Source organism: Eptesicus fuscus, chromosome 4, assembly GCF_027574615.1.
Source record: "Eptesicus fuscus isolate TK198812 chromosome 4, DD_ASM_mEF_20220401, whole genome shotgun sequence".
Taxonomy (NCBI): domain Eukaryota; kingdom Metazoa; phylum Chordata; class Mammalia; order Chiroptera; family Vespertilionidae; genus Eptesicus; species Eptesicus fuscus.
Window position 1 is genome coordinate 17,577,759 of NC_072476.1, and position 27,650 is coordinate 17,605,408.

General features: G+C 50.1%; 1 protein-coding gene across 1 annotated transcript; it reads left to right on the forward strand.

Moving 5' to 3' along the window:
* Window positions 1-31: 31 nt before the first annotated feature.
* On the forward strand, window positions 32-27,650 carry PMM2 (phosphomannomutase 2). The gene is made up of 8 exons (XM_008141600.3): window positions 32-188; window positions 9,856-9,967; window positions 12,569-12,645; window positions 13,416-13,507; window positions 17,536-17,635; window positions 17,746-17,821; window positions 18,976-19,091; window positions 26,387-27,650. Exons 1-8 carry the CDS (start codon window positions 123-125, stop codon window positions 26,486-26,488), a joined length of 741 nt encoding a protein of 246 aa, XP_008139822.1. The 5' UTR covers window positions 32-122; the 3' UTR covers window positions 26,489-27,650.

The following is a 27,650-nucleotide window of genomic DNA, read 5'->3' on the forward strand; positions in this document are numbered from 1 at the left end:
CTTGTGGGAGTGGATTCTCCTCCTCCCGACGTGCCCTGCAGCACGGAGGCTGGGCCCGGAAGCCCGGGGCCGAGTTCCAGGTGCCGACGCGCCACGTCAGGTGCGGCTCGGGATCCGGAGACATGGCTGCGCCGGGCCCAGCGCTCTGCCTCTTCGACGTGGACGGGACCCTGACGGCCCCGCGGCAGGTAGGCGGCGCCCTGCGGGCTGGAGGCGGCAGGTGCAGGGTCTCCTGCGTTCCCAGGACGGGGCCAGCGACCACCCAGGGTGGGCGCCGAGGGGCGGCTGAGGACCGCCCACCTCCTGGCAGGGCTCAACTCTGTTCTGGGTGCCCTGGAGGGATGAGACGGAAGACCTCAGGGCGCTTGGAGAGGGGGGATGAGCCGAAAAACTCTTGAGAGTAAGAAACTTGTATTCGGGTGGGAAATGCAGTTCTGGACTCTGACCGGAAGCCCTAGGTTTGGACCCCTGCTCTGCCCCCTGACCAGCTGTGTGCCCTCCTCATTCTGTCACCTGTGGGGTGTGCCCCGTATCCTGATACGGAAAACAGGTTCTTCGTTCGAACGGGCCGAGTACAGTCTCTGCTTTTCTTCTTGACAGCTGTGTGACTTTAATCTCGGAGCCTCAGCATCTGTGTTTGTGAGGATCGGATGAAATCAAATGAGTTCATGAAAGTATCTTGGCTTACAGTAAGCTCTGCTCAGTAATAGTCCATAAATGTTAGCCAGCACCATCACCCCCTTCTCCAGCCCCTGCAGTGGGTCTTGGGTGATCAAGGGCACCTAGATTGGCCCGGCGGGTGTGGCTCAGTGGTTGAGCGTCGACCTATGAACCAGGAGGTCACAGTTGGACTTCCGGTCAGGGCACACGCCTGGATTTCTGACTCCATCCCGGGTTGTGGGGGGAAGGGGAGGTGTGAAGGAGACAGCCGGTCAATGATTCTCATCCTTGATGTTTCGCTCTCTCCCTTTCCCTTCCTCTCTGAAATCGATAAAAATATTTTTTTAAAAAGAGAGCGGGAGACCTAGATTGTTACAGGCTGCCTGTTGAGAGCCTCCCTGGACTCATGGAAACTTGCCTCCCACTTGCAGATTTTGCTGCTATAGGCACAGACAGGTTTCAGTTAAGATCCACATTTGTGATGCAGCTCCCTCTGACCTCCACCTCCTCCTACAAGCAGATCACCCAACACCAGTCGATCCACTTGAGGCCCCAATGGCCTCCCTGTCTCCAAGTTCTGAGTCTAATTTTGGCCAGGTGGTAGCAGTGGTGCGCTTCAGAATTCCACATCAAGTGTGTGTGACCTTACACATGGCATTTTACCTTTCTGAGCCCCGTGTTCCATGTGCCTAGTGAAGACGCTCAACTGCAAGTTCTCCAAAGGCCCCTTTGGACTCTGAGATCAGTGATGGGCACACACTTGTGGGTTGTTAAAAGCCCCTGGAGGTGTAGAGCCGAGGTTAGCCATTCATTGTTTGTCGAGTCTGAGAACAAATACTCTTGTCTTCGCCAACCATATGGTTTGTAGTAACTACTCAACTTTAATGCAAAAGCAGCCATAGACCATATGTAGACACAGCGTGGCTGTGTTCCAGTAAAACTTTATTACAAAAACACACAGCTGCTCAGTTGGGTCCATGGGCTGTAATTGTCTCGGGTTTACATCCCAAGCCTTTTTACACACCATCTTTGGATCCTCTCACCCTTTATCCTAAATAGAATAGTTGTTACTATCCTCTTTTTTATATATTATTTTATTTATTGACTTTTTTTTTTGAGAGAGAGAGAGAGGAAGTGACGGGAGGGCGGGGGCGGGGGCGGGGGAGAGAGAGAAACATCAATCGGCTGCCTTCTGCATAAACTCCCAACATTGGATCAAGCCCACAACCTGGGCTTGTGCCCCGACTGGGAATCGAACGGCATCTTTTCAGTGCACGAGACAACACTCAACCAACTGAGCCACACTGGCCAGGGCTACTATGCTTGTAAATGTAAGGAAACTGAGACTCAAGATCATCTTGATGGTGAAAAAGGGAAGGGATTATAGTTACAGAATAGTCACGGGAATGTAAAGTACAGCATCAAGAGTAATACTTAATAATATTGTAATAACTATGACAGGTACCACGTGGATACTAGACTTGTTGGAGGAATCACATCATAAATTCTATAAATGATTAAGCACTGTGCTGGACACCTGAAACTAATATATATACACACATACATACAATATTGAATGTGAATTGTAATCCTATATAATAAAAGGCTAATATGCAAATCGACCGAATGGCAGAACGACCGGTCGCTATGACGCGCACTGATCACCAGGGGGCAGACCCTCAATGCAGGAGCTGCCCCCTGGTGGTCATTGTGCTCCCACAGGGGGAGCGCCACTCAGCCAAAAGTCCTGAGCCAGGCTCATGGCTGGCGAGAGCAGCGGCGATGGTGGGAGTCTCTCCCACTTCCACAGCAGTGCTAAGGATGTCCGACTGCTGGCTCAGGCCTGCTCCCCTGCCATCAGTTGGACATCCCCCGAGGACTCCCGAACTGCGAGAGGGTGCAGGCTGGGCTGAGGGACGCACCCCACCCACCCCCCAAGTGCATGAATTTTGTGCACCAGACCTCAAGTTCAAAAATAAAAATCTTAAAACATAAAAAACAAAAAAGATTGTCTTGATTTCACACAGCAGATCTGGTACCAGTCTCTGAGTTTCAGAGAATTGTATTTGCTAAGTTTACCATTTTCTGCCATTTTTCTGAGGTAGAAGCAATGTGCCATTCAGGAAAGTGCTTTTGATTCTCAGAAGGAATCAGGCTTTATAAGCTACAGTATGAAATGGCAACCAAGCAACCCACATTGGAAGCATGATATTCTTTGCAGTGAACATAAATCAGTTTAATACTAAAAAAAAAAAAAAAAAAAATGTAATTTAAAAAATAATTGTTTCTATGTATGGGGTACTCTAGGTAAAAAATAAAAAAAAAAATTTAATAACAGATCTATTCATTATCCAAGTTTTTCCTTCCTCAATAAATTCATTCTCACATTGATAAGCACAAGGAAGTAGAAGAATGGGTTATCTTTTCTTGGAGCTGCTGAAACAGGATATGATTTAAACAGGTAAATTCTAGTTAGAATGGAGTCCAGAGCTGTGCACATTTCACTGTTTTGTTGTACTGAGTACTTTCCTAAGAAATGCCATTTCATCTAAAAACAGTTGAGATTTGCCCAGCCAGCATTGCTCAGGGTTGAGCATCAACCTATGAATCAGGAAGTCAAGGTTTGATTCCTGGTTAAGGCACATGCCCAGGTTACAGGCTCGATTCCCAGTGTGGGCATGCAGGAGGCGACCAATCAATGATTCTTTCATCATTGATGTTTCTATCTCTCTCCCTTTCCCTTCCTCTCTGAAATCAATAAAAATATGTTTAATTAAAACATAAAAATAAAAACAGTTGAAACTTAGAACAAAAGCCTGCAAAAGAAGGGGGGCTTAAACGTGGGTGAATTGTTTTCCAACTTTCTGTCATGAGAAATTTAAAACATACTGAACCACTGGAAAAATAGTACATAGAACAGCCAAATCCCCACCACTTAAATTCAACAATAATTGACATTAACTTTATTTTCTTTTTCTTTTAATCTTTGCTGCACCATTTCCTAGGCTGCAGTAATCATGGTGCTTCACCCCTAAAATGTGAGCTTGCATCTCTAGAGGACAGAACATCTATTGTAACCACAGTATCATCATCACACCTAAGAAAACTCACCAGTCCCCTAGTAGTGCTTAGTCCAGGGGTGGTGAACCTTTTTCTGCCAAGGGCCTTTTGGATATTTATAACATCACTAGAGGCCCGTTGCATGAAAATTCATGCACTGGAGGGGGGTTCCCTCAGCCCAGCCTGCCCCCTCTCACAGTCTGGGAGCCCTCAGGAGCGGGAGGCAACCCGGCAATCAGGGGAAGGCGATGCTCCATCACACCTCTGCTGCTGCCACTGCCGCTGGTGCAAGCCTTGGCTGGCCCTGGTTACCTGAGCCTTGGGCGGCCCTGGGCGGCTGGGCGGCTGGGGGGCTGAGGGAACTGGGGGACTCCAGAGGCAGGCGCACAGAGCAGCCGGACACACCTGGGGGTGGGCCCGGCCTTGCCGCACACCTGTCGCCCCAGCAGGGCTGAGGGGACTGGGCGCCACCATCTTGTGGCTGTGGGTACCACCATCTTTGAGGGCATGGCAGTCAATTAGCATATTCCCTCCTTATTGGCTGTGGGTGCCTCCATCTTTGAGGGCGTGGCAGTCAATTAGCATATTCCCTCCTTGGCTGTGGGCGCCACCCTCTTTGAGGGCGTGGCAGTCAATTAGTATTTTCCCTCCTTATTGGCTGTGGGCGCCACCATCTTTGAGGGTGGGGCAGTCAACTAGCATATTTCCTCCTTATTGGCTGTGGGCGCCACCATCTTTGAGGGCGTGGCAGTCAATTAGCATATTCCTTCTTTATTAGATAGGATTTGCGGGCCATACAAAATTATCAACTTAAAAATTAGCCTGCTATATGTGGTCAAACATTTCATTAATTCACCCCTAATTGCCTTGGCAGGGCCAGAGCAAATGATTTCAAGGGCCTTATATGGCCTGAGGGCCAGATGTTCCCCATCCCTGCCCTAATCCAAGGGTTGGCAAACTTTTTTTGTAAAAGGCCAGGTAGTAAATAGTTGAGGCTTTGTGCAGGCCATGTGGTCTCTGTCACAACTACTTAATTCTTGTTGTTGCCACAGACACTACATAAATGGGTGGACGTGGACGTGGCTTTGTTCCATTCAGACCTTTCAGAAAAACAGGCAATGGCTTATTGTGGTCAATGGTTCCCATTTTGTTGACACTTCTTCTATTCCATTCATTTTTCCTTAATTGTCCCAAAAGAGTCTTTTATAATTTTTTCCCCAGAGTTTTTAACATTTTTCCACTTCAAGCTTTTGGATCTTGTTCTGTGTTTTATTTTGTCTAGGGTGATTGATAAAGAGTCCCTTGTAATTAGCATCACAGCATTATTTGGTAACATCACAACAATTTTGCTCTAAACATCTGCCCTGCCCTACCTGGTTTGGCTCAGTAGATAGAGTGTTGGCCTGAGGACTGAAAGGTTCTGGGTTCATTTCCAGTCAGGGGCACATGCCTGGTTGGGGGCTCAATCCCCAGTGGTGTGCAGGAGGCAGCTGATCAATGATTCTGTGTCATCATTGATGTTTCTATCTCTCCTCCCTTCCTCTCTGAAATCAGTAAAAATATATTTAAATATACATATATATACTAGAGGCCTGGTGCACGACATTCGTGCACTGGGGGGAGGGGGCATCCCTCAGCCCAGCCTGCGCCCTCTCGCAGTTTGGGACCCCTCGAGGGACGGCCAATTGCCAGCTTAGGCCCACTCCCCATGCTGCTCCCCACAGGTAGCAGGCCTAAACCGGCAGTCGGACATCCCCCAAGGGGTCCTTAGCACTGCCACAGAGGCAAGAGAGGCTCCCACCACCACTGCTGCACTCACCAGCTGTGAGCCTGGCTTCTGGCTGAGCGTTGCACTGACCACCAGGGGGCAGCTCCTGCGTTGAGTGTCTGCCCCTTGGTGATCGGTGTGCATCATAGTGACCAGTCATTCTGCCATTCGGTCTATTTGCATATTAGCCTTTTATTATATAGGATATATATATATATATATACACATACATATACACTGAGTGGCCAGATTATTATGATCTCTGAATGCATAATAATCTGGCCACTCAGTGTATATCCTATATAATAAAAGGCTAATATGCAAATTGTCCCCTAGACCAGGATTTCGACCAGCAGGCAGGCCGGCCAACTGCCCATGTCCCCTCCCCCTGGCCAGGCTAGCCAGACCCCACTCATGCACGAATTCATGCACTGGGCCTCTAATATATATATACATATATAGATAGATATAGATATAGATATATAGATATATAAAGGCCCAGTGCACAAAATTCGTGCACAGGGGGAGGGGTGTCCCTCAGCCCAGCCTGCACCCGCTCCAATCTGGGACCCCTTGGGGGATGTCCCACTGCTGGTTTAGGACCCCTAACTGGAAATCAAACATCCCTCTCACAATCTGGGTCTGCTTACTCCTAACCGCTCGCCTGCCTGCCTATCTGATGCCCCTAACTGCTTCTGCCTGCCAGCCTGATTGGCCCCTAACCGCTTCCCTGCCGGCCTGATTGACACCTAACTGCTCCCCTGCCGGCCCGATCGCCCCCAACTGCCCTTTCTGCTGGCCCAATCGCCCTCAACTGCCCTGCCCTGCTGGCCTGGTCGCCCCCAACTGCCCTCCCCTGCTGGCCTGTTCACACCCAATTGCCCTCCCTTGCAGGCCCGATCACCCACAACAGTCCTCCCCTGATGGCTTGATCTTGCCCCCAACTACCCTCCCCTGTTGGCCTGATCTCACCCCCAACTACCCTCCCCTGCAGGCCCGATCTCGCTCCCAATTTCCCTCCCCTGCCAGCCTAGTCATCCCCAGCTGCCCTCCCTTGCAGGCCCGATCACCCACAACAGTCCTCCCCTGCCAGCCATCTTGTGGTGACCATCTTGTAGCAGCCATCTTGTGACGACGTCAAAGCAAGGGCAATGTGAAGGTGGCCATCTTGTGGTGGCCATCTTGTGATGACATATGCGATGCCACCTAGGCTTTTATTATCGCACTTTCCGGCGTATAAGACGACTTTTTAACCCAGGAAAATCTTCTCAAAAGTCGGGGGTCTTATACGCCGGAAAATATGGTAGGTTAGAAAAATCTGACAATGTATATCAGATTGCTTAAAACCCAAATACCGTATTTTCCGGCATATAAGACCCCCGACTTTTGAGATTTTCCTGGGTTAAAAAGTCGTCTTATACACCGGAAAATACGGTATATAGGATATATATATATATATATATTTATATATATATATATTATATTTTTTTTTTTTTTAACATCTGTCCTGCAGTTGGATATGGTTTAGATGCTCTGTTGTGGTCACAAGCAGCTTTTATCTTATTTCCTGTTAAAAAATATTGGCTGCCACTTGGAAGTGAAAAGGCACCTTTTACAACCCATTCACATTGCAGAACAGGTCTGACGGCTGACCACAATACCATTTAGCTCATTAATGTGTACAAGGCTTCTGTTTGAAGGTGGAAGTATTGATGCTGCTGTTACTATTAGTATTGCATGTTTAATATTTTGCAATCAAAATCCTTCCCCACTTCCTCCCATTCTGACGTCAAGATGGAGCAATCCACTTGGGGGCCTCAGGGACTCCTTTCATGGTCATCAACTCATCGATGCTGCTATTGCAGTTCTAGATTTTTGTCTGCTAGGTCAAGATTCCACTGGAAGATGGAAAAAACATTGCACTCCATTTAAGCCCCTCTATTTGATTAATCATATGTATGTACTATAAAAATTGTTCTAAGAAAAAGAGGATTTAACTCTAAATGTTTATATACTGAAGTTGACTTAAGTGGTTTGTTTTTAATTTCTGGTAACTATGTTTGAAAGATAGTCCATGTAAGTGTTACTGGACGGGACTGGGTTTGGAGCGGGTCTCCTGGGGTGGCCAGTAGTGTGTGGTTTCTTGACTTCATGCAGGAAAGATTTAACAAACGCGTCCGAGTGATTTTGAGAGTAGTTTATTAAAGCTGGGACAGTGAAACAGGAAGGGCTTAGGATAGAAGAGGCAACAGGAGAGAGGGCTGCTTTGGCTTTTAGAAACGTTCTAGGAAAGAATGGGCCACGCTGGGCTGCAGGAACTCACTAAGAAGTAAAAGTCACCACAACAGAAGTGAGTCAAGGTGGGGCTGCTGTTAGCTCACTGGGAAGTCAGAGAAAATGGGGCCTTGGACACAGGTTCAGGGGATAAGCCTGCGATGAGCTGCTGCTGCCCACTGCTCCCCTATTTGCAGTCTTGTGGGCACCCTTAGAGTTTAGGAGAAAGAGCAGAGATACATGCCTAAGGGAGAAAGGCGTGGGCATGCTGTAGGGAGAGTGCACCGTGGGTCCCTTGTCTTGAGACTTTTTATCTTTCTTTTGCTGGATGGGAATCTTTAGGGGACGGTCTTAACAGAATATTCGTTAGTTTCCCAGGTGTGTCCTTCAATATGTTGATTCATCAAAATGTGGTATAAAGGGGTCAGGGTTATTTCCCGGTTAGTTTCATGTTTTAAAAATGTCATAGAAGAGGACCAGGACTGAGGCCAGTCTGCCCCCAGGACGGTCTGGAATGTGTAAACCATTTGTTCTTAAGTGTCCTTGGTTAGAGAAGATAAAACCTTGCGATTCATTGCTCAAATCAGTTGGCCTTGTTTAATTATTTTATCTCAGTTCCCCTTATTACACTTGGCAAGGAATTTCCCTAGCTTCTTACTATCCTGCCCCCATGTACAATTAAGATTACTAAAAGCAGTGATATAAGACTTTTTTTTAAATATGTTTTTATTGATTTCAGAGAGGGAGAGAGAGAGAGACAGCAATGATGAGAAAGAATCGTTGATCAGCTGCCTCCTGCACGCCCCACACTGGAGATTGAGCCCAAACTCCGTGCATGTATCCTGACTGAATATCAAACTATGATTTCCTGGTTCATAGGTTGACACTCAACTACTGAGCCAAACTGGCCAGGTGATATAAGACTTTTAAAAATTCATTATGATTTGTGTTAATACAGGGATATCTTTTCCTCTCAGTTTATAATTTCTTTTGAACTAGCACACAGTTTGGAATTTAACAAGTATAAACTCTTTTTTTTTTTTAAATATATATTTCTTTATTGATTTCAGAGAGGAAGGGAGAGGGAGACAGAAACATCAATGATGAGAGAGAATCACTGATCGGCTGCCTCCTGCATGCCCCCTACTGGGGATCGAGCCCGCAACCCGGGCATGTGCCCTTGACCGGAATTGAACCTGGGACCTTTCAGTCCACAGGCCGACGCTCTATCTACTGAGCCAAACCAGCTAGGGCACAAGTATAAACTCTTACAATTGAAACCACTGTTTATAGATAGGAGCATTTCTTGTAGAAAAGACTAAAAAAATCTAGTTATCTTTTAGGGTTTTTTTTTTTTTTTGTATAATTATAATAAACCAAATCCAAAGTTCCCCTTTAATCTGATTATGTTGTTTTAAAGTCGACAGCTTAAATCCATAAATATAGCATTTGAAAGGAAGTACTGCATCTGTGTGTGGCATGGAATGTGCATCACATGAAAACACAAGTCACTGCAAAAGATGTGGATTGAGTCCACTCGTGTTTCAAAAAATGAGGCCTATTTCTATATGTATGTGCATGTAGCCAAGTATATAAATGAATAGAAATAGCTGGAACAGTACACAACAGCTGTTGATATATCGTGTTTTTTTTGTTTGTTTTTTTAATATTTTTTTATTGATTTTTTACAGAGAGAAAGAGAGAGGGATAGAGAGTTAGAAACATCGATGAGAGAAACATCGATCAGCTGCCTCTTGCACACCCCCTACTGGGGATGTGCCCGCAACCAAGGTACATGCCCTTGACCGGAATCGAACCTGGGACCTTTGAGTCCGCAGGCCGACGCTCTATCCACTGAGCCAAACCGGTTTCGGCTATCGTGTGTTTTAAATGAGGTAATAATGAGTAAAGTTTAACAAGTTTTTTCTGGTAAAAAGTTAATGTCTCCAAATTATAGCTGAAATATTTGGACTTGTCTACGGACCTAGAAAGGAAATTGGCATGTATGCAAGTAAGGGTTCTATTATTCTTTCAATTTTAGTCTCCTGATTACTTTATGGCTCATAACTTGTATCTTCCTTTGTGAAATGCAGAAAATTACCAAAGAAATGGATGACTTTTTACAAAAATTGAGGCAGAAGGTCAAAATTGGAGTGGTAGGCGGCTCGGACTTGGAGAAAGTGCAGGAGCAGCTGGGAAATGATGGTGAGTTATACATTGCTAATTACAGTTTGGTAAAAGAGTAACTTCTTATGACGATATTGAAACCCATAGCCATGGAGCATCATAACTAGCCCTGAACCCTCATCCCTGTTTCCTTGTTTGGGGAAACACGTTCTCTGTCTTTGTTTTTCCCGGTATTTCTTCCTGTAAATAAATTTCTGGAGTTGCTGATGGAGCACTTGGTACTCAGATACATGGGTAGATTCATCTGTGTCTTTGCCTGTCATACTTCTTGTCCCATCCACTGCCCTTGTAGCCTCAGCTCAGGCCCTGTCTCCTGACTGTCCTCACCCAGGTGTGAGGTGCCCTCTGGGTCTAGGGACTTCCTCTCTGTTGCCCTAACTCAGGGTTCCCCAAAGTTCCCTTAGTCATGAGTCAACCAGACTCCTCCGCCACCTACTGAACCATAATCCCCAGCACAGGACCCCAGGAACCTGGCGATTCTTATGGGCTTTCACTGGAGATTCTGACTCAGTGGGTCTCCAGGCTGGGGAAACGTATTTTAGCAGCTACCCCGAGAGCTTCTAATGCCCAGCCTGCTGCTGAAGCACTCTCGATTATTGGAAACTGTCTGGTTATAAATTTGTCTTGAAGACTAGGACTGTGGATTATTCATCTCATAGTCCCAGGGCCTCCAGGGTGCCTGGCCTATAAGAAAGAGTGGATGGAAAGGTAGATGAATTCTTTTCATCACTATTAATGTTTTTATAACCAAGCAGAGTTCCATCCACTCAGCGCTGCAGATAGCCAATTACTCTGATGTGGGTGCAGTGAAAGAAATTGTTGTTTATTGTATAGCACTACACAGGGGGACCAGGCGGCTTGTGCTGGAAAACCTGAATTCCCGATGGTTTACAGACAAGAGGTTTTATAGAGCAGAAATCATGAGTAATCGTGAGTAAAGAGTCCAGGGTGGTGGGCTGTGTCGATGGTCAGTTCTTACACAAGCTTCAGCACTCTTATTAAGCTTCTGGTAGCATCCTGTCCGGGTTTGAACAGGGGAGGTCTGTAAGACATCTTGGGGTTGTGAATCAGTGACATTATCTTAAGAGCAGAAAAAAAAGAACAGAGTTGTACATTTCATGTTTAACAGGTTACATTCTTCTATTATCTCTTATTTAATTGATTTTAGAGCGATGAATGGAGAGAGAGAGAGAGAGGAACATGGATGTGAGAAAGAAACATCGATTAGTTGCCTCCCATACATGCCCCACTGGGATCAGACTCGAAACCTAGGCATGTGCCCTGACCAGGAATTGAACCCGCAATCTTTTGATTTATGAGATGACATTCCAACCAATTGAGCCTCCCGGCCAGGGCCCTTCTCTGTTATCTTAAGCAGACATATATGCATTTTGAAACTTGCTTTATAGGCAGGCCTATCGGCCTCAGGACATGAATACATTCCAGTGCAGCTGTGACTCTTAAGAAGAGCTAATTTCATAACTAACTAAAAGCTAAATTCTAATATATCAAATCTGTTATGATTTGGCCCAGACAATTCTCTGTCATAGGGCTGTCCTGTGCACTGCAGATGTTTAGCAGGCCTCTGCCCGCTTGATGCCAGCAGTACCCTCACCCCCAGTGTAACAATCTAAATGTCCCCAGACATTCCCAAATGTCCTCTAGAGGCAAATTCACCCCCAGCTGGGAACCACTGTTCTAGATGTAATACTTTACCGTCCAAATCTGAGCAGGCTGTGTTTCCTGGACCATTAGAGAGCAATTTCTGTGTTCCTTTTAAAACTCTGTTCCTTTTGCCTTAATTTTCCTTCTAGGTGCTCTGCTTAGAAACACTAAACAACATAGTAAGGCACATTAAGCCTGGAAACTGTGCTACTTGGTCCCGATTGCCCTTTCTGCCTCTAGCCATATATTTACCCACGGGCTCAGAGGTTTTGTGTCAGTGTAATACAATGTCCGTACTTTTCCGTGAGTCAAAACAACAGAATCAAAACATTCACAAGCCAGAAGGAAGTTAGGACCCACCTGTGTCAGAATCACCTGGGGAGTTCGTTAAAATACCCCCAGCACAGAGCCTGGGAATCAGCATTTTAACAGCACTTAACGTTTGATAATTCATTTTGATATCAGGTGTGTAGAGTCTCCAAATCTGACTACATATAAGAATCAGCTAAAGAGGTGTTTTTTTTTTGTTTGTTTGTTTGTTTTTAAATCTGATTTTTAGCCTGGCGCCTGCAGAGTCTGATTCAGAAAGCAGAGCCTAGAAGTCTGCACAGTTTCATCGTGTTGGTGATGCTGACTCACAGGAGGTTTGGAAACCGTCATTGGCTTCCATCTTCCTTTACAGACAGGCAGGCTGAAGGCAGAGGGATGAAATGGCCCATCACTGAGTCTCCCATCTCCAGCCTGGTGATCATACTTTAAATATGTAATGAAGAGCCTTAAAAATAAATAAACTTAACGGAGCTCTTTCTCACTCTCCCAGTCTGTGAAGATGAGGTATTCTTTCAGAGTCCATACTGGAGTTCAGCAGTTTTATTGGTGATACGTGTTAATCAAGACATAGAAACACAAGTTGCCATTCATTGAATTCTGAGTTTTCTTTTGTTTTGGTTGCAGTGATTGAAAAGTATGATTATGTGTTTCCAGAAAATGGCTTGGTGGCATACAAAGATGGGAAATTCTTGTGTAAACAGGTGGGTTCTTGAGTATCCAACTACCGAACTGCTGTCTGCTACTAGTGAAATGTTTTCCAAAAAGGTATTTGACCCGGCCAACTCTGGGGAGGTATATTTGGGAGCTGAGGAACAGGGTGGGAATGAATCTTCACCCTGTATTTTTTTACATTTGGAATGTTGAATCATGGAACTATTACATATTCCAAATTGTTATCTATATTTTTATAACTGTTTTTTAACTTTTTGCATTCGGATGTCGAGTGTGACTCGACACTGTTAGAATCGGTAGCAGGAATCGAGAAAAAAGCGAGTGCAAAGGGTTAAGGACACTTAATCTAATACTTCTGTTAACGATAGCAGAGGCTGGGGCAAGCAGCGTCACTACAAGCATATTAAGGAGTACTGTGTACTTAATACTCTTGTCAGTATTAAGATCATTTTGTTCAAATACGGTATCTGAGAAAGCCAGAGTGAAACAAATATATTTTGTGTCAGTATTTTGATTGAATAAAAGCAGCACCAATAAGCTCTGTGGGCCTTCCATGAAGCATTTGAAAGATGATGAGTACAGAAATCTTGACTAACGAAGTAAAAAATGCTTTTGACTGAGCCCTTTCCGGTTTGCCTTATGGTCTCAACCAGAGAACAAAGGGAAAGAAGGGAAAAGGTGGTGGAGGCGCCATCCTCCCTGCCACATCGGCCGGGTGGCCCCGGACTGACAGTGGCTGAAGGTCATCTTAAAAGTGCCTCCCACTGATCAAGTAACTCCAGTGTCTTCTTTATCCTAGAGTATTCAGGGTCACTTGGGTGAGGCCCTAATCCAAGACTTAATCAACTACTGTCTGAGCTACATTGCGAAAATTCAACTCCCGAAGAAGAGGTGAGTTTGCTTTCAGCAGAGGCTGCCAGGGAATGCGGAGGAATGTCATTGGGTGGGTTGGTGCTCTTTTAAGTCCAAAGCCCAGCGCTTAATAAAGAATCGCTGGAACCCTCTGTAAAGCCAGGGATAGAAGAATGAGCATGTAAATGATGGCATGTCCTCTTGATGGGAACTGAAAACAACATGCTTTCAGAGGCCACCGGGTAGGGGAATGCCTGTGAGTCAGCAGTGTGGAAAAGCAGTATAAACCCCAGGCCGGGAAGTCTCAAACTGGAGGTCCGCAGACCAAATCCCACACAGCCAAGTTTGCTTGGCCCACGGTGTGAAACCATACCTGAATTAGCTGCGATCATCTGAAAGTCTGATTTCACCTTTTGGAATGTCTGGATTTCAGGCTTTTGTTGCAACTGAAGACCCGACAACTGGATGCCCACATAGCAGCACTCCCTGCCCCCACCCCCAGTCTTTCACAGGCCACTTCTCCCATCTTTCTGACTTCTGTAGGCATTGGATTTAGGGACCTACCTCTTGGGTTCTGTTATCTCAGTTCCTATTTTTATTTATTTATTTATTTTACTTTTAAATATTTAATTGTTTTCAGAGAGGAAGGGAGAGGGAGAGAGAGAGAGAAACGTCAATGATGAGAGAGAATCATTGATCAGCTGCCTTCGGCACACCCCACACTGGGGATCACACTCCCCACACTGGTGATCGAGCCGGCAACCGAGGCATGTGCCCTGACCGGGAATTGAACTGTGACCTTCTGGTTTATAGGTCGATGCTCAACCACTGAGCCACACCGGCTGGGCAAATAACAATAATGTACATACATGCCTACAGTTAAAAGATTGGCAGGAAATGGATACTTGTTAACAGCGGCTGCATCGTGGTGGAGAAGGTGCAGTGACTTCTTTGAAATACTTTCCCTTTTCTTCTTAGTGTTCTGCACTTTATATGTAACACCTTAATGATCAGAGGGAGAAACATTTTTTAAATGGCATTTAAACTTCAAAGCAATACTGCACTTTGGTTCCTCCTCACCTGAGGATATTTTTTCCGTTGGATTTTTAAAGAGAGTAGAAGGGAGGGGAGAGAAACATCAGTGTGAGAGAGACACATCGATTGGTTGCCTCCCGCACACGCCCCGACCTGGGCCAGGGATGGAGCCTGCAACCGAGGTACGTGCCCTTGACCGGAATTCTGCAGGCTGATGCTCTATCCACTGAGCCAAACTGGCTCGGACGGCAGTGCTGCACTTTGAAGACTAGCAGAATTGATGGGACAGGTGCCCCTGCTCGGCACCTCCACTGAAAGGGAAAGGGCTTCCCTTTCCAAAAGGGTCTCATAGGGTGAGGGCACGTGGGTGAGGGCACGAGGGTGTCATTATCCTGCTCTGTCTACTTTTGTGTGTATTAGAAATTCTCCATAGTAAAAAGTGAAACTATATCTTACATCCCAGGCCAGCTCAGTCTTTCCGTTAAGCATTAAGGAAGGATAAAAAAGGCAAGCAGAACCCTGTCCTCAGACAGGTGTCACCTCAGGAGGGAGATCCATGTGCGGAGCAGTAGTTCTGAATTAGCGTGACATGGTTGCTGAATTCAAGAGGCAGAACTGAGAGCTAGCTTGATCGGCCTTTGCCCACATTTCTCAGCAGTACTAGCTGTAGCAGTAAGACTTCGGTGTGGAGTTGAATGCTAGGCAAACCGCCTTAATCCTGATTTTTAGGACAGAAGGCTCGGCTTCCCTTTGTGCCATGGGAATAGAGCAATACTGTGTCCTTGAGTTGGGGAAAATTAACCTTTTGCACTCAGATGTCGAGTGTGACTCGTGACTCGACACGGTTAGTATCGAGATTAAAATTACTCTTTGAATGTATCAATAATTTGAAATATTAAAAAACCCAAATAAATAAGTTTGTATGAAAAGAAACTCCAGTTTTTTATTCTACTGCCGCGCTTTGTAAAATCTGGGGCATTTAAAAAATTAAATCCCGAGTAGAATAAAGGAATCGAGAAAAAAGCAAGCGAGTACAAAGGGTTAATTGAGCTCTTTTTCTGACAGTTTAGGACCCGCAGCCCTAGGTCGCCGTGGGAATGGTCACCAGTCCCCCCGCCCCCATTGTACATGTGGAAGGTGTAGGGGACACGGCTGATCTGCACCAACGCCAGGACCCCTGGCGGGGGAGGGGTTAGAGAAAATGTCCCAGGTGCACTGCAAGTTAGGCACAGCCAGGGAAGGAGCTGTGGTCGCAGTGTACTGTGTCTACCTTCTTGTGAGTGCTCACTGCTTCGCAGTATGCAGATGGCTTCTGCATAAGCTGGAACGTGTCGTTTTCACAAGACCTTCAGAGGTAACCAGAGTGGGTGCCAATAGCTCCAGCTAAGGCTAGACAGGGCCCAGAGTCGCCCAGCCCATAAGAGGGGCCTTGGCCTTGAACAGGGTCCTCGCTCTGCACGCAGCCTGTGTCCTCTCGGCATTTACAGGTGGTGCTGGCTGGACATCGGAGCTGTGGGGTGGGGATAGCAGAGGGTCCAGGAAGAGTGAGTCAGCCTCACAGGCGTCCCTGCTAGCACCAGAAGACACTTCACACACACCGTCTTCACACTTTGGTCTCATTTGTCAGAATAAAGAGCTTACCAGTTACCTGAGTTTTTAAGAAACTCTTTTTGAGATTCAAACTGGAAACATGGTAGGGAAAAGTGGGTTTTTTTAAGAAACCCCTTCATTTGAGGTAACTTCAAAAGGGTCAGGCTGTTCTCGTTTTCTGTGTTAGATCAACCCGTCAGAGACAGCCTGCCAGTGGGTGACAAGTGTCCTCAGTTCCTAGGAGTTCGTGGGGTGACCCTCAGAGCCTTTTCCTGGGCCACATTGCTTGGTAAAGCAGTGACTTCAGGAGGTCCCTGGCAGAGTTGTCTGGGACATACATTTTCAAACTCCTCAGGAAACTTGGAGAGCTGGTCATCATTTTTATTAACTTAGATTCTCTGCCCAACGCCAGCCCTATTGAACAGAATAAAATGTGAGTTTAGGTTTTCTATAGCCACGTCAAAATAGAAAAAACAAAGGAACAGGTGAAATTAATTTCAATGTTTCAGTCCCATATATTCAAACTATAATTAACACTAGAGGCCCGGTGCACAAAATTCGTGCATGGGGGGGGGGGTGTCCCTCAGCCCAGCCTGCACCCTCTCCAATCTGGGACCCCCTCAAGGGATGTCCAACTGTCTCACAATCCAGGACTGCTGGCTCCCAACTGCTCACCTGCCTGCCTTCCTGATTGCCCCTAACTGCTTCTGATTGCCAGCCTGATCACCCCCTAACCACTCCCCTGCCAGCCTGATTGATGCCTAACTGCTCCCCTGCCAGCCTGATTGCCCCTAGCTGCCCTCCCCTGCAGGCCTGGTCATGCCTAACTGCCCTCCCCTGCAGGCCTGGTCACCCCTAACTGCCCTCCCCTGCAGGCCTGGTCACCCCTAACTGCCCTCCCCTGCAGGCCTGGTCACCCCTAACTGCCCTCCCCTGCAGGCCTGGTCCCCCCCCAACTGCTCTCCCTTGCAGGCCTGGGTCCCCCCTAACTGCCCTCCTCTGCAGGCTTGATTGCCCCCAACTGCCTTCCCTTGCAGGCCTGGTCCCTCCCAACTGCCCTCCCCTGCTGGCCATCTTGTGGCGGCCATCTTGTGTCCACATGGGGGCAGCCATCTTTGACCACATGGGGGAAGCCATCTTATGTGTTGGAGAGATAGTCAATTTGCATATTACTCTTTTATTAGATAGGATAGTGAACATAAATTATTATTAATGATTACATTCCTTTTCCTACTAAACCTTTGAAATCTAATCTCCGTTCAGATGAGCTGAATTTCCAGACTCTCAGCTGCTTGTGGCCTGTGGCTGCCAGGAGGCCCCGCCCAGTGGAGTGTGGATCACACCAGCCTCTGCCTTTCGGAATCGCCCAGCTTTTCAGCCCATCTATCCATCTAGAACGTTGCCCAGATTGGATAATGTGCCTCTGTCCCCTTCCTCTCCAGGGGCACTTTCATCGAGTTCCGAAACGGGATGTTAAATGTGTCCCCTATTGGAAGAAGCTGCAGCCAAGAAGAACGCATTGAATTCTACGAACTCGATAAAGTGAGTGTTTCTGAAACATCCTGGGTTTGGGCAGATAAGAGGTGCCGCTTTGTGGCCACAGTTACGGTGAGCAACACAATAGACAACCCGTGTCTTCTTGTTTTCCTCAGAAAGAAAACATACGACAGAAATTTGTAGCAGATCTGCAGAAAGAGTTTGCAGGAAAAGGCCTCACGTTTTCCATAGGTATTGTACATTCAGACTTTGCCGGGAGTGTGTGGTGGGCGGGTGCGTGCCTGATGTTGGACTGCCGCTTGCAGGTGGGCAGGAGGACTTAAGGAGCAGCCCCTCTGGAGGAGAAACCCACTCTCCTGGGTGATGGGCCAGGCAGAGACTTGCCCTGCTAGGTAATGGCTTCCAGCTGCTGGGCTGGGCTCTCAGTTCTTACCCAGCAGGAGCCCTCCCTGCATTTCTCCTCCTGGTCAAAAGTAAGAGCATCTTGCGTGTTAATGAAGAGTAAGAACTTCCCCTCACGCCTTTGGGCAGGCAGGCACGTTAGTGAGCTCCATAGCAGAGGTGGGATGGGAGCCTCTTAGGTACATTAGACTGAATTAGACGCCAGCTCGGTTGGTTCTGCAAATCAAGAAACAGGCCCAGAAAGGAAAGGGGCCTTGGCTAGGCTCACCAGGCTTTCTTCACGAAGACGGGCCAGCACACGACCGTTTCTGGTGGCTGATGCAGACTCCTTCCCACGCTCAGGCCTCAGGCTTGTGTTTTTGGTAGAATATGCCTGTCAAATGCTTCAAGCAAGCCGATCTCCCCTGTCAGTGCCGATGAGTCATTTCTCAAAGCCCTCTCATTTACTAGCGCTAATAAATGTGTGGGTTGTGGGGAGACTGGGACTGCAGAGGGATTATGTATAATAGATGAATGGGTGGGTTTTTAAGTGTTCTCGAACTGTGAGATGAACATTGTTCTGACACAGCTTTGAAAGGGTTTTTGTTGCGGGTGAAAGCTGCCTGTAAATCACCTCCCCTGTGATTTTCATTGTCCTGCAAGACAAGCTGGATGCAGCCGCTTCCAGGCATTCTCCGCCTCGGAGCTGAGCGAGTTGAAGCTGGAGATCAGCACCACTGAATGGGGCTCTTACCAGATGTCCCCAGCATGCTTCACTGAAACCCACTCGCTGACGGAGCACCTAAATGCAGTGCACCCCTCGCTCTGAGGGGTCCTCTGGGCCCCACTTTTAGGTTTTAGGTGGAATAATGTTGGAAAAACACATAAGGTGGAATGAACCTCTAGAACCTGCCCCTAAAGGAGTGTAAGCTGCAGGCTCCGGTGACAGGTTGTTAGCCTCCCTGTCACCTTCAGCCTGTGTCTGTCCCCTCCCCACTTGGCAGGAGGCCAGATCAGCATCGATGTCTTTCCTCACGGATGGGACAAGAGGTACTGCCTGGGACACGTGGAAAATGACGGCTATAAGACCATTTATTTCTTTGGAGACAAAACCATGCCAGTGAGTACGGAAGTGTTTTTGTGGTTTCATTGTTTGGTTTGGGCTTGAAGGGAGGAAATGGACAAATGGGCTTTTTTCCCTTCACCCACACATTCCCCACCGGCCCAGCCCGAACTGAGTGATGCTTCTGTCCTCCGAAAGGGTGTGATTAGGGTGGTTAAGGCCCCCTCCCCTCCCTGCTCGGACACCTGACACCTCAGTGGAGGTAAGAACCCAGTGAGCCTTGGTTTGGCTTTTGAATTAAATATTGCCCTCCTCCAGTGCCTTTCAGAACACCTGACCCAGGGCTGTGGTCAAATCCTCTTTGCATTTCAGAGCCCTCGCCATTCTTTTTCCTCAGTATTTTGTTTCCCAGAGGCATTCATTTAGGTTCTAAATGATAAGAGACAAAGAATCTCTTGAGTCTGGAATTTGGGAGGTGAGGGGTCAGTCCTGAGCATCACACACAGGGTATAGGAGCCCCCCCCCCGCCCCCAGGGGTGTCGGAAACCCCTAGTCCAACACTGACTCTAAACTGGAACTGAGAGCAGAGCCCAGTGTTGAAGGGCAGCGCCAGCAGGAGGAGTCCCCGGGGGGAATTCCCCCGGAGCCCTCTGGCAGCCTAGCAAGGCTCTCCTTAGGACAGGCAGGTGCCCAGGACATTGTCACCGTGAGGCCCGAGGGAGGCTCAGCGCCAGGGGCTCCTGCCCAGTCTCAGGCTCAGCTTCTCCCTTTAGATTCCTCTCGCCCTCTGTGCCCTTCGGTGGTCACCTTGCCATCAGGCGTCCTGGGCCGTACTGCACTCAGCAGGTGCATCATACATGCTGCATAGGGAGTTTTTTATCCCTTCACTCTGGTCCCCTCCAGAATACTTGGTTTGTTCAGCTAAGATCTATCCCAGGTGGCCCTGCCTTTCAACATGAAAGGGACTTCTGGATACATGGTTTCGTGTCCTTTCAGAATTACGAAATGGGGGTTCAGAAAGGGTAAGTAACTTGCCCGAGCTGGGAGCACCAGAGCAAACTCCCTGCTCTTTCAAGGAGTGTGCTCTCCAGTCAGCAAACCCTCTCCAGCGAGTGAGAAAGATTCCAATTCCCAAAGGAACGCGGTTCTTTTCAGGAGGCAGATCAACCAGCCTTTTCCTAATGACAGAGAGAACCAGGGTCTAATCACATCCCGCACCCAGCACTCCGGACGCAGCAGTGCCTTCAGTAGCGGCGCCTTCAGTAGCGGCTTTGGGAGAAGTTAGCTGATGAAGTGACCCGAGATCTAAAGAACGGCTAGGAGCTCCTTCAGTCCTCCCTGGGCGCCGTCTCCTCCAGGCTGAGGAGAGAGCCCTCGGACAGGAGAGAACACCTTTCTGTGAGAATGGCATTCTGCTGTGTTCCAAGTCCCCCAGGTGGGCCTTTGCACAGTGCAACCTAGTTCTTGAGCAAGTCGGAAAGTGACTTCCTTTGGGAATTCTTCATTTCTGAATGTGTTTCCTATTCTGTTTAACCGCTACATTGTCACACATCAGTTCTGTTTTCCTAAATCTTGCCTGCTTTTAAGAAATGTGTACTATTTTTAATATGTCTTTATTGATTTCAGAGAGAGGAGGGGAGAGGGAAAGATAGAAACATCAATGATAAGAATCATCATCAGCTGCCTCCTGCATGCACCCTGTAGTGATCGAGCCCGCAAACACGGGCATGTGCCCTCACCGGAATCGAAACGTGACCTCCTGGTTCATGGGTCGATGCTCAACCACTGAGCCACACAGGCCAGGGTAAAAAATGGATATTATTCCATGGAGGTTCCCCCCACCCTCATTCTTAAGTAATATGCATAAGTCACCTATCATCACTTCTGATGTGCCTCCCAGGCTTTCCTCTCTGCAGATAGGAGCTCAATGTGGGACTCTTGCATGTTCATTGTTTACTTCCTGCTTTTGTTCTCAAGTCGTATTTTATTTCCCCCAAGTTAGTGAGTCTTCTCTGCAAACAAGATGTTAATGGCTATAGAACCTTCTGTCATTGGGGCGTAGTCATTCACCCGTTCCCTAGGAGAGGCGGCTGTAGATCGCGGCTTCTTGCTGTTGAAACGAACACTGGTCAGCGCTCTCGCATCATTCTTTGCCCTCAGCTCTGATCCTCTTGTCAGTGGTTTCCTGGAAATGGGAGTGGACAGTCCAGCATTCTAAGCCTTTTAACAACATGTCGATTCTTATAACTTTAGGCACAGAGCTGTCAAATACTAGCTTTAAACGCTGTTCACATTCGGGGATGGACACTTTGAAAGCTGTTTTCTCTCTGTGTATCAAGGCAAATGTTTTTGCAGCTTCCAGGGAAGTGGCACCTGGGCTAAGAGCTGTCAGGGAGAAGCCATTTCCCTGCCGAGCACCCCGGGCTCAGGACAGCCTGCGAGTCCTCTCCCGACACAGCCTCTGACGGGACCGCTGCTGCACAAAGGGTGCCGCCTGCCTGAGCACCTCCAGAGAGCAGAGTAAAGGAGGCCTGGGCCTTGCTTTTCTGAGTACTTGTCAGCTCTGAAACCCCTCATCCTTCCCACCAGTCACAGCAACCAGGTCTGAAAACCCAGCTCTGAGCTCTGCTCAGGGGCTGGGGGAGACCTGGTTTGCCTCAGGAAGGAGATGGCCAGGCACAAAAGACGCGCCCCAAACTGCTCTGCCTAGCATTCCGGGGGCTGCAGCTCACTGTCACACTGAGAAGGCAGCCATATGCTGCCAGCAAGCAGCACGCCCTCGAATTCCCATTTCCTACGCCTGCCCTGGTGGGCCACCCAGCAGTGGTCCCGGACACTGGGCACCTTGCAGCACTTGCTGTCATCTCTCAGCTCTTAGGACATCCTGGGCCGCTAGACCCAGTAGCTTTTATTCCTTCCCCAACTTTACTGAGGTGCTTGTACAGCCCCCGCAGTGACTGTCCCCCGCAGCCAGGAGAAGCCCTGCTCCGCGCTCGTTGAGGGCACAGCCCAGCTCTGTGCCCACCACAACTAGGCCTTTGACAGATGCTAGTTAACTGACCTGAGGTCAGCGCCCATGGGCAGCAGGAATGTGAACTGCAGGCGACAGGGAGTCTGTCTGCCCGCAGGAGTGTCAGCTTCCTCTTAACACAATCTCCTCTTTGTCTCCAGTGTCAGGATAATCGGGGTTCACTCCTGTAACAGTGTGTGCAGAACTGGGGTGTGATGGGGACTGAGCCTCCTCAGCCCCTCCCCTGCTGTCTGGACACTGCAGACACCGCCTTATGTTTCACCCCTGGCCCTCCCGGTGGGGATTTAAATATTCATGGGCGGTTTCTCTGAGCTGAGGTCTCTCCTTTGGACCCATCATTCACTCTAACAAGAATGTGATCCCCGTTATTCATCCCTTTGCCCCTTCACTCCCTTTATCTTCTCTCAGGAAGCGGTTTTGTTGGTATCCTGGAAGCTGAGCTTCCGAAGCCCGAGCCAGGGAGCCTTCGGTACGCGTGCGCGTCGTGTGGGAGCTTCGCTGTCTGAGGCCTGGCTGCTCCAGAGGGGCCCTCGCAGCTGAGTGCTTTGGCTCGGCTGCTGCCTCCCTCCGACTCTGGTTCGCAAGCTCTGTGCAGCCACTGCGCAGAGGGGGCCGGGCCCTGGCAGGAGGGGAGGATGGTAGAGGTTGGTGGGGTTTGTGGTGCAGGCGCTTCGCTGCCCTCTGAAAGCAAGCGGAGCTGAAAGGGACCCAGCAGCCCAGCCCAGATGGGGGAGGTTTTGATTCTCTGGACCCAGCTTCCGTGGGTGAATTCCACAGCAGCTCCCAGCCCCATCCCGGCAGGACCAGGGAGACTCATGCAAATGAGGCATCTGCCAGGCACACATCTGTCCCCAAATGTGACATCCTCTCCAGGGAGGGGCAGGCACAGCCGTGGGCCCGCCTTCCTTCAGCGGTCACTCTGCCTCATGGTGCACCCTGGCTGGCGGCTGGGGATCCCAAATCCACTCTGCTTCTGTCCTCACCCCGTTCTCCAGAAAGACCCAGCTGTAGGCGAGCCTCACTGTGGCCTGGAGTGCCGCTTTCTGGTGGCTTCACAGGTCTCGGGTCCTGACCGCGGGTGCAGACCCTCCGGGGCCTGGCAGGTTCTGAGAGCTGAGCTGCCTTCCCCGTAGGGAGCCGGTCACACGCTTGTCCCCTCCCTTCCTTCAGGTCTCTGCTCAGAGGCCCCTCCCTGGTCACTCCGGGTTCCCTTCCCCTCTGTTCTTCACAGCTCTTTCCCACGTCGGGAGCTGGGGGGCAGCCCTCATGTCGTTTTGTGGTTTTGTTGCCGCCCCTGTATCTCCAGTTGCTGAAACCATCCAGGCAGGCAGGGAGCAGCTGGGTGACAGGTGACTACTAACTGCCCTCCTAAGTCTGTGACGTTGGCTTCTTCCAGACACTGCGGGAGTTTGTTTTCCCTCTGAACGTAGTCCTCTGTGGTGTTTACCTGCCAGGCCATTTCTAAGAGAAATCTGGCTTTTAAACCAGAGGAATTACTAGAAGTGGTTCCACAGCTGCTTGCTTAGGCAGCAGATACAGAGCCTCTGGGTGACCAGATGCCCGCAGGCTCCCGGGCGCACTGGGAAGGGCATTCACGGGCAAGGTCAGGGCCCCCTGACACGGCTCCTCCACCCAGCACACCTTGGGCCCGGCCGCGGCCCCTCCCTTCCCCTGGGAAAGCATCTGCTTGGGGACTGGTTCATCGTCAGGTAGGAGAGCAGGAGTGATTTCATGGGTCAGTCAGCCCTTTAGAAGGATGTCAGGTTTTCTGACAGATTTTTATGAGAAAAACCCGTTTTCTCAGCCACTATTTTCATTGTATGAGAAAACTATAGGAAATTCCATGAGAAGAAAAGCAGGAGCTGTCCCCCCACAGCGCTTGGCAGGAAGCCCGATTCATTCACCTGAGACCAGCGGGACTGGGACCCACAGTCAGGGCGCCCCGCCCTCCAAGATCCATGCCCTCAACTCCTGGAGTGTAGTGCCCCAGATAAAACGCTGTGAGAACACCCAGACAGCCGAACAGGGGCTGCTGCTGATACTGCCACAGAGATTGCTTTCCGGGGCCTTACCCGGGTCCCATGGTCTCATCAGCTACTCACCCCAGCGCTATGGGAGTTGCTACCACTCCCCACTTTCCAGGTGGGGAGTTGCCCAAAGAACCTACCTTGTCAGTGGTAGAACCAGGATCTAACCCAGGCCACCTGGCTCAGACAGCCACACGGGGCTGTTTCCAGTTAAATGAATCAAAGTCAAATTCACTTCCTCTGTCTGCTTGCCACATGGCGAGTGCTCCATAGTCACGTGTGGCACGTGGCCTCGGTCAGCTCAGAGACGGGCGTGTCCATCCAGGAAATCTGGGAGCAGGGTGCTCTGGCTGTGGCCTGCCCCCCTCCTGTGGCTCGTTAGAGAAGCCCAGGTGCAGTGGAACAAGTCGATGGCACTGAGCATCCTGTCACCTGCCTAGACTGCTTGTTTATAGAAGAACTAGAAGCCCGGTGCACGAAATTCATGCACTTGGGGGCAGTCCCGCAGCCTGCCCTGAGCCCTCTTGCAGTCTGGGAGCCCTGGGGGGATGTCCGACTGACGGCTTAGTGGGCCTAAGCCATCAGTTGGACATCCTTAGCATTGCCATGGAGGTGGGAGAGGCTCCCACCACTGCCGCTGGGCTCGCCAGCCGTGAGCCCGGCTTCTGGCTGAGCGGCGCTCCCCCTGTGGGAGCACACTGACCACCAGGGGGCAGCTCCTGCATTGAGTGTCTGCCCCCTGGTGGTCAGCACACATCATAGTGACCGGTCATTCCACCATTCGGTCATTTGTATATTAGCCTTTTATTATATAGGATACGCTGTAGCTGAGGCCCCCTAGAACCATAAGACATGCAAAAAATTCAGTTAACTCATTCTCAAATTGCCCCCACTTAAAATCAAATTGCCTCCCCCCCCCCCCCCCCCGTGGGGCATGTGCTGCACCTTGGGAACCCCTGGGCTTGACACTTTTCCTCTCTGAGCTTCATTTCTGAATACATACACATATACCATGGGAACTGTAATCTCTTCTCCGCCTGCCTCACTGGGTTGTCATGAGGAGGTTCTGAGCTAATGAACCTAGAAATGTTTCATCAAGTAAGTAATGTCTAAACGGGAAGGGGTTGTTATTTTTAAGCCCACAGGTACCCTCGCAGGTAGCAGCTGCTGATGAGGGGAGGAGGGCATGATTGTTTCCTGGGATTGTAGCTATGGAAGCTTTGCAGAGGGTTCCGCAGGCCTCGGAGGGGCGGGCTCTGGCCAGCAGCCCTGTAGCGGGGGTCGTCCCTGGAGGCGCTGGCAGGGGGGCAGGGCATTAGGGGGGCACTAGGAAGGTTGTGAGGCCGAAGGGGGAGTAACTGTCAAACCTTCTCGCTTGGCGCCATTCTTTTAAGTTGTACTTGGCTGTTTCGCAGCTGTACCTGCTCAGGGTGGGGCTCCAATCTCCTGGAGCGGGGTCAGAGCCAGGCCGGCTAGGAGGACGGGTTTAGCTGCGCCCCCAGTGAGGTTCAGCGTGCTTCCGCTGCGGAGATGGCGCTGCTGCTGTCAGGGGGAAGGGTCTGATGCAGGGGGCCACTCAGGCCTGCCTCCACCTGGGTCTGGAGTTGTAGGGAGGAGGGGCGTGCCCGGCCCCAGCAGAGGGGGCCCAGTAATGGCGGGCCACAGGCCTCGGGGGCGCTGACGGGTGGTCACCAGCGTGCTATTGTTGTGGGCGTCCCTGGCAGGGGTGGTGGGGGAAGAGATCAGGAGTCGGAGGTGTGGGCTGCAGCTACCCCCGAGGCTGGGTCTTCTCCCTGTCTGGTCAGCCTCCCCATCCCTCCGGGGGTGCGGGGGCTGGGGTAGGGTGTCCGTGCAGGGGGCTTGGAAGAGCTCCCCGTGGCCGCTTCCTCTTCTGTACAGTCCGGGCTCCTGTCAGGCACTCTCCTCAGACCCCCGGGAACTTGGCTCCAGCCGCCCACCCCCTGCTGTGTGCAGCCTCCTGCTGGTCTGCCAATATGCAAATTGGTCGTTACTGTGATGCCGTTAGGACCAATTAGCATATTACCTCTTTATATAGAGAGGTAAGCCTTCAGTCTTCACAAGAACACCTTGAGCTCGTTCACCGGCATAATTACCCATTCCCCGCTGAGTCACAGTTCAGGGGAAGGTGATACCCTTTCTCGGCGTGACTGTCTTCGTTTCCAGAGGAACGAGGTAACCGAGGAAACCCTCCCTGCCCGGTCCAATGGCAGGTTCCTCCTTCCTCTGGCAGCCCTGGCCCCAGGCAATGGCTGTGTCTGCTTCTGTCTCCGCAGGGCGGGAACGACCATGAGATCTTCACAGACCAGAGGACCATGGGCTACACCGTGATGGCCCCCGAGGACACGCGCAGGATCTGTGAAGAGCTCTTCTCCTAACGCCCCTCCCGTGGGAGGGCGGGAAGGCCCAGCTGCCAGCCCGAAAGGCTCGCCCAGTGGCCGACCCCGGGTCCCTCCCTCCCGCGCCCACGGACATTCACAACCGTCCAGCCCAGGACGGACGTGTAAAAACACTTCCTGAAATGAAGCACCTGCTGAGTGTGGGCTTGGTAGGAGCCTTGAGACCAGGGCACTGTGGTCATCAGCTGGTAGTAGCTAAGTGACCTCTGAACTCTTGTTTTCCCACCTCACTTCCTGTTTGAGAGCCACAGACCTCAGCGTGGCCTGTGGACGACTGGCCGGGCAAGTGACAGCTGACCCGACGGAGCTTGCCCTCCGCTGGCCTGGTACCCAGGTTCGCTCAGATCCACTACGGTGAGGGCTGTTCTCTCACCATCGACTTGGGAGGCAGTAGTCCCAACGGCCCTTCCCCAGGGCCGGCTCTGAGCCCAGGTTCAGAGAGACTAACCGGTGTCGCACTTCACCAAGAACCTGCCGGGCCTGGGCTTCCCAGGGGCCTGACGTGCCTGGTTTCTCAGGCAGCAGGTGAAAGCCACGGTGACTAGCAGGACAGAAGCTGCCCTGTTTCTCTGCAGACCTTTGAATAAGTAAGCGCGGGACCCTGGCCCTCACCCTGATTCTGACCTCAGGGCTGGGAGCAGCCTTGGTTGGGCCTGGGTCCTCCCCCCTCCCTCCCTCCCTCCCTCCCGGGTTCTGCAGGTTCCTCATGGAACTGGAAGGCCCCTCCAGGCCCTGGTCCAGAACAGGGCGGAGATGGCTTGCCCAGGCAACGGTTAACATGTCGATTCCCAGCCTCTAGAAACGTCGGGACCCACAGCCGTCCACAGATTGGTACCAGGGCCGAGGCCGGCTTCAGTCCACAGTGTGACCTCTGCTGGGGCCCCACCGACCTGAATCCATGCGCTTTGCACCCCCACCTTCCCACCCCCACCAGGTGCTTTCATCACAGAGGAGCCTGGCTTCCCCCCAGAGCTGTCCCCGGGCTTCTCGGCTCTGGACAGTGCCCCCACCACGCGGCTGGCGTTTTCAGCGGTTCCCAGGACATGCCATCCGTGGCATCTTGTCGAAGGGTTTTGCAAATGTACTGTAATGACCTTTCAAGGTGACGAGCAGCAAATTAAAGTGATTGTATTGTTTCCTA